Source organism: Opisthocomus hoazin, chromosome Z (assembly GCF_030867145.1).
Source record: "Opisthocomus hoazin isolate bOpiHoa1 chromosome Z, bOpiHoa1.hap1, whole genome shotgun sequence".
In the NCBI taxonomy this organism is placed as follows: domain Eukaryota; kingdom Metazoa; phylum Chordata; class Aves; order Opisthocomiformes; family Opisthocomidae; genus Opisthocomus; species Opisthocomus hoazin.
Genome location: NC_134454.1, coordinates 73995321 through 74003908, shown reverse-complemented (window position 1 = coordinate 74003908; position 8588 = coordinate 73995321). Strand labels below are relative to the sequence as shown.

At 38.2% G+C, this 8588-nt stretch overlaps 1 protein-coding gene across 2 annotated transcripts; it reads right to left on the bottom strand.

Moving 5' to 3' along the window:
- Nucleotides 1-27: 27 nt before the first annotated feature.
- Nucleotides 28-8189, bottom strand: SELENOP (selenoprotein P). 2 transcript variants are annotated; one of them, XM_075410542.1, is made up of 6 exons: nucleotides 8103-8124; nucleotides 7039-7154; nucleotides 6452-6655; nucleotides 4473-4685; nucleotides 2704-2821; nucleotides 28-1811 (listed from the first exon to the last, which is right to left on the bottom strand). In XM_075410542.1, the coding sequence occupies exons 3-6, from the start codon at nucleotides 6640-6642 to the stop codon at nucleotides 1161-1163; spliced, it is 1173 nt and encodes a 390-aa protein (XP_075266657.1). In that variant the 5' UTR covers nucleotides 6643-6655; nucleotides 7039-7154; nucleotides 8103-8124; the 3' UTR covers nucleotides 28-1160. The 2 variants fall into 2 exon arrangements, with proteins under 2 accessions (XP_075266657.1, XP_009941970.2); XM_009943668.2 differs by lacking the exon at nucleotides 7039-7154 and having other exon boundaries at nucleotides 8103-8189.
- Nucleotides 8190-8588: the final 399 nt, after the last annotated feature.

The following is an 8588-nucleotide window of genomic DNA, read 5'->3' as shown; positions in this document are numbered from 1 at the left end:
AATGACAGGAAGTATTTCTGTAGTACGTACAATGAGCAATAGAAACAGTTTTTATTGAGAACACTCTTGTCATATCCCAAAGGCATGCATTCTGTGTATATTCTGGGCTACTTTCTTGCTAATCAGCATTCACGATAAAAAGATTCAGGTTTCACAGGAATAATAATTTCCCTATTAAACCATCATTAATTATGGTGTACGCTTTCAAAGCAGTTTTCCTTTCTTGAATATTCTGTTCTTCATCCAGGAATCCTTCGAGCAACTGTATTTTCACTTCAACTCAGTTAATCAAAGGTTAGGAATGCTAAGCTACAGGGAAGTTATACAAGTTTAAGTGGTATATTACCTTACTAATCAATACAGATTTATTAAATTCAGCACTGTTACAAACAAAAATAAACATTAAACCAAGATTAAATTCATTCTGCCCCTCCTTCTTTTTGATATTGGAGCTGATTTTGCCTGAAGAGTTGTTAACTTTAGGCATGACCATACTGATTTAGTGGGATTTTACAAGCTGTAGTAGTATGTATTAATGGACCTTGATACCATATCTAAGCCACGAAAGTTAAGCATATAAATCTGTTACTTTAAAATAATGTAATTATTGCTTATACGTTACATTTGAGATGAAAAGTTATTTTGGCACATTGCTTAGGAATAAGCTTTTCTTGTACATAATTTGTATTCCTAGGTTAGAAAAAATCCCCAAAGTTTGGAATAAATTCCATCTTCTTAATAAAAATGATTAAAATATCTGTTTTGGTTGTCTTCTATTCTTGATTGCAAAACATCCAACAGGAGCCCCTAGGACATAGTTTATGCTCCTGTCCTCACAAATGCAAGCAGAATGGTAGAAGAGAAACAAGACAGACAAATTAATCACAAATGCAGACACCTTCCCAGTGCAACTGAAAAACAAACTGCTGGTTAATTAAATTCCTTTAAATTATGAAGCTTTTAGCTGATGGAACGTGACAGGTATTGTGTAATCCTAAGAGCACTGCTCTAAAATTCTACTTCTTTGCAATATTTTAACTACACACCCATCTTAGTATAATTTGTAACTGGGAGCAATAAAAACACTTGATCTGTTCATTTTTCCACTCTCACAACTATATGAATTTAGGAAGTAGGACTCCCTTGCATTTTGAAGGTGCTTAGTTTGTTTTTCAGGCTCAGTTTCTTGCATTTTCCTGTCACTGTCAGGTGTCACTAGTTTCACTTCCTCCTGCTGCTGGTGACTGTCAGGCAGCAGTGAGCAGACGACACTGTCAAGATTCAGTGATGTCCTCTGCTGCCAGCTGGCCATGTCACCTGCAAGAATTTGGAAGTGCTCCGCGACACTGTCAAGTAACAGAATTCCCTAGCTCTTCAAACAGAAGGTGTCGACAATGACAGCATCAGCTACTAGAATTTGAGTCTGATGCTGTCTGCCAATTTCAAGATAACTGGTTTTTACAGCTGGTCTTCCCTTTTTTTCATAGCTTTTTATCTTGTGTAATTTCTACACTTTCTCCTGGAGGAACAGTGTCTACCTGTGCATCACGACCTGTCTGACCATGTCTGTTATGGCCAGAAACTCTATGACGCTGACCGCTGCGAGGATGATGTCTTTGAGTTTCAGAAGGAGCCCGATGGTTCTCATTTTTGGAATGATGACTGCCCTCATGGTGGTGGCGGTGGTGGTGCCTATGTCTGTGCGGGTTGTGGTGATGTGAATGTTGACCAGTTGGTATGGGTTCTATCTCTGCTAGCTTTTCATCTGCTTTTTTAGTGATGTTTTCACATGCACCATCAATACCAGGTTCCTGCAAAACAGAAGCTTGCATTAAATACCAGGCATTATATTTAATTAAATTAGGTGTAAAATACTAATTTTCTTAACATTTTTGTAGAACCTAAAACCAATTTTTAAATTATTTGTGCTACTTTGCTGAAGAAAGATATGAATGCATCAAGAAGAACCTTGTTTTACAGCACCACTGATAACCAGACAGGGCTTTTAATGTAAACTTTTAGCAATTGTAATTCAAGTAATTGCTAATAAAAAGTATTCTTTTTCTAGGATCTCACATGTGACCTGCCTGAGGCCTAGCTCAAAAGGGATGATGGGATCAAAAATGATGCTTCTCATTGAACTTTCATGACTATGTATGTACATTTCTTGGTAATCCTCAAAGCAGTTCTGATCTTTAGTTACATCTAAAAAAAGCTACCCTTCCTTTAGAACGGTTACAATAATTTGTTGCCTTATATGATCACTTTTTTAATGTAACTATTGTATACCTTGTTTAAATGTAAACTAAACGGAATAGTAACTCAGACCAGCTCGGATTTGATTCCTAGGCTTTAAAAAACAAACTATTTGGTTAAGCACCTACCTGTCCCCAAAAACTAGAGTAGCTAAATGCTCACTACCTGTACGTAACTTCAGAAACAGGATTAGCCTCCAAGATTGCATCTGGATTTCTGAATATGAGTTGCATTTCTGTCAAGGGCAGGAATTTAGATAATCCATCTATTATAAATTAGATTGACTTCACTTTGAAAAAAATGTTTAAAAGCCCTTTGTCAAGAGACATGAAATGTGTAGCTCCTAAGTCATGTCTTTTTGGATTAATCACACTGAAATAATTTTTTTTAAGTACTAGTCAAATACAGTTTCCTTCCTAGTATGTATAGAATGAAACAAGGAAATACCGTGTAAGAGCAGTTTCCACACTTGTTTTCACAGTATGCAATCTTAATAGAGTCTTCTACGTATTGGAAAGACAGGAAGGAATAGGGCAGACCCAGATGGTACACTAGACGGCCGCATCTAAGGAGAGAAAGAACTTTGTGGTTACATATACCTAAACGGTACAGTCCCACAGAGAATATTTCTGTCCAAGGAGTTTGCAGGCAAAAACAACATCTGCTTTACAAACATTTACTCACTCAACTGCATTGGTCAGTAGTGTGAAGCCTGATTTCTGGCTGACGTAATAACTCTGCTGGCAGAAGCCTCTAATTTAGTGGCACACAGACTAGAAAAGGTACACTCATTACAGACCTATCTTGCTCATGAGGGGGGCTGTTTGCACAGTGGTACAAATCGCCACACGGTTGCTGCATCCTTACAAAGAATGTTTTAATGCAGCATAACATGTATTTTGATTGGAATGTGCATTGTGGTGCATCTGCATTACTGATTTAGCGTGCATGGGGGTATTTTTATGGTGCCCATTTGCCCCACATCTGTAGCTGAGTGTTCTGGTATGCCCTTCACTACACAACTGGTACATTCAACGGAGCTGGAGTAAATATGTAACGTGTACTCAAGGGCACCTTGTTACATACCCCACCTGCAATGTCAACACATGGTCCTCCAGCCTTAGGTCCCTACACATCTGCAGTGCACGTCTGGGAACAGCAACAGCCAAAGACTTCATTGCCAATTAAGTCACGATAAGGACATGCATTTCTAGAGCCTTAACAGATCACAGCCAAACGAGTGCCAAACCCATTCATAGTGCAGGTGTATCTTAGGTGTCAACACCACAGAACCATTCAACCTTTGAAATACCATAGGCCAGGCATCAGCTCTGAGGCCCGTCCACAGACTACACACAGCCTTGTCCTGTTTGTCTGTCATACAACAGCAATCTTCCATGCTTAGTCGTATTTGCTGCTGTAACATGCAATCACTTCCTACAGATCATTCCAGTGCTAGTTTCATCCCACAAGCCTAATTTAGCTGATTTGTTCAATTTCATCATATTACCAAAAAAAGGTTAAGTGACTTTCTAATTCTTTATTGAACTTAATTATGCTTCAGTATGAACTAAGAATGTTTGTCACGGTAACATAATACAGTAATTAGGATGGACATGTTATGAGTGCAGGACATGTCAAATAATTTTTGTCACATCAAAACTGAAAAATCAGAATTTCAATTAAAAAGTTATCATTGGTTCTGCCAAAAGATATATGTCCCAGAATCCTATGTTGAAAAAGCTATTTTCTTCCAAAGTTTTAAGTTCCATCTAAAGACTAATTTTTCCATGTGGCTACACAATGTTTTCAACAACTCTGGTCAAAATGTTTTCATGAGAACTCAGGTAGCTTATCTCATTTGATTCTACTTTCACATGCATGGATTTGATGAAGGTGTCTGACAATAAAAACAGTGGGAGACCAGAATCATGCTATCAAATTCTACACTCAGTTTTATTAATCTAAATCCATAGTAATTATAAAGAAAAGTTTATTTATCCCAAACTTACTTTAGCAAAAGCAGATTCTTCTTTTGTAGCTTCCTTTTCCAGTAAATGCAAGTGCTTTACTTAGTGGAACTTAGAAGTTGATTATGATGTCTTTGTTGTGAGGTAATCAGGTTATTTGCAAATCAATGAAATAATACAGAGATTTACAAAGCACTACTCTAAATACATGCAAATATTTTCCTGTGTTCCCTTCTAAACACCGACCTGTCATAGATGAGAAAGTCATCTTTGTTTCCATTCAAGGTAGTCCAGACATCATCTTGCTGTTCATCTTGCTGGTAGACAGTAATAGAGTCTGAAACACTTTCTTTCAGGAGGTGAAATTTCCTCCGGGAAGAAGGTCCCTGATAGTTGACAACCACATACGAGATATTGACCAGTCCTTCATTCACTAACTTCACTCGCAGGTCCTCCAATCTAGCGGAGAATGTAAAGAAGCAATACCATAAATCATTAGAGAATTGTAAGATTTGCCATGTTCAACAAAAGTTAATGTGCTCCATCTTTCTTTTATTTCAGTGAATGTTATTCTCCCCAGTTTTAATGGCAACAATCTAACACTATTAAAACATTCTCACCATTTGCCATCACTATCAATCATACTGTCACCAAACCAAGCTCTACAGTAGCTGACATGCCATAGGTCCTGTCCTTGTAAGTAGAATGCAGTATTAAGTAAAGCAGACATCTGTTTTCAGACTGAATTCAGTGTTATATTTACTTCAGTTCTTTCATGCTCTTCATGGTCTAACAAACACAGTTAGCTTATCTGATGTCCTTATTTAAATGCTGGGATTTTGGTCACCTGGTTGGTTAAAGAATGCACACTGTAAATACAGCAGGAAGGTGAATAATCAAGAACGCAAACCTGCAGTAACAGCCCGATAGCTCTCCACTCATCTTGACATGGCTATCTTCTACAATAGCCAGAAAATGAATATTACAGCAACTGGGCCAAAAGAATGGCTGTAGAATGTGTGCACGATCTGTCTGGCAGTTATTAGTCTTCCCCTTTGGTATCACAGAAGTCTTTCTTTGCTCTATAGTACAGAAAAGCTGCTTTCTTGCTGTACAATGTGGGGTCTTTTTCCTTTTCATTTGTATCCTTCCTATTGAATCACTCTAGAAAACTTTTTTTTTCCTTTCCAGTTTCAGGAAATAGTTTAGTGCTTGAAAGATTCTTTAAAACCTTTCTCAAATGTACAGAATCAAACCCAACTACCTTGAAAGCCAACCGCAAAGCCCACTTTTTACTTTCATGGAGCCAGAGATTTACCACCACTTTTTCAAATCTAGTTCTTAAAAAACTTGCAAAGACTATTCTAACATGAAGTCATGCAGCCTAGAGGAGGGAAACTAAGGTGTTATTACAGTGATTAAAATCAAGCTCTGAAACCGGTACTATGATTTTTTAAACCAAAATTATTTCACAATCACTAAATGAATTCAGGATAAGGGCTGTATGCAATTCCTGTCTGGGTCAGCTCAAAATTATCTTGTTGCTGATGTTGCTGTCATGATACTTAACGATTTGCACAGAATTAGGTTCTAGAAAGCAAAGCACCAATGTTCCAGGTCTTGTTTTAAAATGTAACACTTACGATTCCGTTGAATGCTTCATCTATTTTTCGAAAGGCCAGTCTTTACCTTGCCTTCTGGCTCACTCTTTGTATCTAGGGCCTCTGAACAGGGGCTGGGAAGCACACTAAAAGCACATTTTGATTTGCCTTTTTCCCCTACAGATCTTACATAAGAAACGAGTGATCACAGATCTCTGTTTCACGTGTGCTAGCCTTGTCAGAGAATTATGATGTTTCTTGGCCTCAGCATCTTTGCTGCATGAATCATCTGTTGCTAACTGAAGAATAGTCTTGAGGAACTCTTTCTGTTGGTCTTTCATGTGTTGGGTTTCATTAATGTCAAGCTGATCGTACTTTAATGTTGTAAATACAATCTGGAGAAGATGATCTCTCAGTCAGGACTAAGTCAAAAGATGAAGAATCTGAGCCACTGGCACAGAATGCTCCTGCAGAGAGTTAACCTGATCACTGGCATGGCGGCATTTGAGGAAGCTAGAGTCCATTGCATGCATCTGTAGCTGGGCACATGTATTATCCTCAGATGGCATTAAAAAATTGACCAGTCATGTTTTCAGAAAAACTGGGAAAGAGATTTACGCTTACCTGGAAGCCTGCAGCACACACAAGTATCAGCTAGCTTGGAGGAGAGCCACCACCGTCACTGAACCCCTAGAGTTCAGCATTGGGTCCTCCTCCCCAATACGCCATTCTGGGGCTTCCTTGCAGTTCTGGATCTCTGTCCCTCCTCCTGGGAGGAGACAGAGAGCCAGAACTATTCCCAGCCCTGCCCACATGGCTGGGCTTTATCTGAAAAGAGAGAAAATAAACAAAATGAGATCAATGCCTAAACAAAGTTCAGACTGAAATTCCCATAACAAAACACAGCAGGATACTGGCTCCATTCAGTTTAAAAAAAACCTGTAAGTACAGATTTGAGCTACTTTGTTTACTGCTCGATCGTATTTCTTTCATTTTGCAGTGGAGTTCCCCTGTAATAAATAGGCAGTACTTTTTTTTGTTGTATATAAACAGCTGAAGAGTAAGTGTTCCAAATAACTGGATTTTCTTTTAATGCTACTAGTCAGACTACATTGTTCCTTTCCCTTTGTGATTTCTTCTTGACTGTTTTTAACACTTCAGTGATTTTTAAGTGGCCTCTTTTCTTGTGTTTTGAAATCAGTAGTGCTGACCCTGTTTACACCAGTAAGAATCTTGATCAGTTCACTCCAGATTCCAGAGTAATTCCACTGACTTAAAAGTACTTGCACCAACAGCGTATTTTGGTACACAGCCAGTATGACAGAACCTGACAGAAATAAAAAAAAAAAAAAAAAAGACTTTAAGATTTTTACAAGTTAGTGTGTAGTATTTGGATCCTATTGAGAAAAATCTCTTAAAAAAACACCAGCACTGAAAATCATTTTGCAAAAACAAGCAATGAAAACTAAGTTTCAGTATTCCTCAAATCTTACAAAATCTCCTATCCGCACTATGTTTATGAAAATCAAAGTATACAAGAAAGTCTGTAACTATCTATCTTTTCCTTTTATTCCATCAGCATCATAATTTTGATTTAATATGTTCAGAAAAGACTTATTATCAAGAAATATATAAAATTATAAAACTGATCCCCAACATGTCCTAGGTGGTGGAATTGCGTAATTTCACCACTCTCATCAACGTCTGACAGTAAACACAGAATGTTTTGGAAACACTAAGTTCTGATAAATAACACACTCATCGATCTTGTCATATTCTACATAAAAATAAAAAATTTTAATAACTGATCTTTTAAAACAACAGCCAACTGCTGCAAAGCCAACATAATTTGTTAAATCTGTCTGTCCCTTATGTTTCTTTCCTGCAGTTCGACCAAAAGCATTTTAGGTACAGTACTTTAAGGGTTAAACTGTGTCCCAATAGATATCAACAGGGCCATTTTTTTACTCTTTCCACACATCTGGAAAGCTGCCCGCCTTTATATCCATTATAAACACATGAAACTCCTATGACATGTCGAGATTCTTCTATGCCTCTATAGCGTTCTGCAGCACACAGTGCCCAGCAACAGCTGTCTCGCCCTGTGAACGAGAAGACAGCTATGTTCTGAATTATGCTTCTCTTTGCATTTCAACTTTCAAGTTGGTTTCCAATGGAAATTTCCACAGTCAGCCTTTTCAGCCAAAGAAACACACAGACTCTCTGCCAAATCTTAAGTCATGAAGCTCTTTCACAGCAAAACCAGCACACTTACCCGTTCCTCCCCCCTCCTTGGCAGCTCTGCTTAACTCCGCAGCAGAAAAAAACTGTGTGGGGAAGCGGGCTGTGGTATTTATATGGCTCTTGTTTATCTCACTTTGCAGATACGGTTCAAAGTTCAGGGAGCTTATTCTGAACGACCTTGCAAGCAAAACAAACCCCTTTAGCAAAAGTAGCCAAAATATTTCTCCATTAACTAATTCCAAGTGGAAGCCATTTATTGTGCAGAATGGCAAGGTATTTTTAATTTAATGACTTTGAATATCAGGTTTTGTTGTTCGTCAGTCACCCCAGTCAGCTGGAGGTAGTGGTACAGTCAGAGGAGGGGGGTGGGCCAAAGACTCATTATTTTCTGAGCACAGTGGTAACCACAGTGAGAGGAGGAACGCACTTCTCTATTTATAAAAATGCTGAGCTAGCAGGTTTTCTCTGGTATGCTTTATCTGATATTTGCCTTAGAGAATGGTAGACCCTGTCTGAG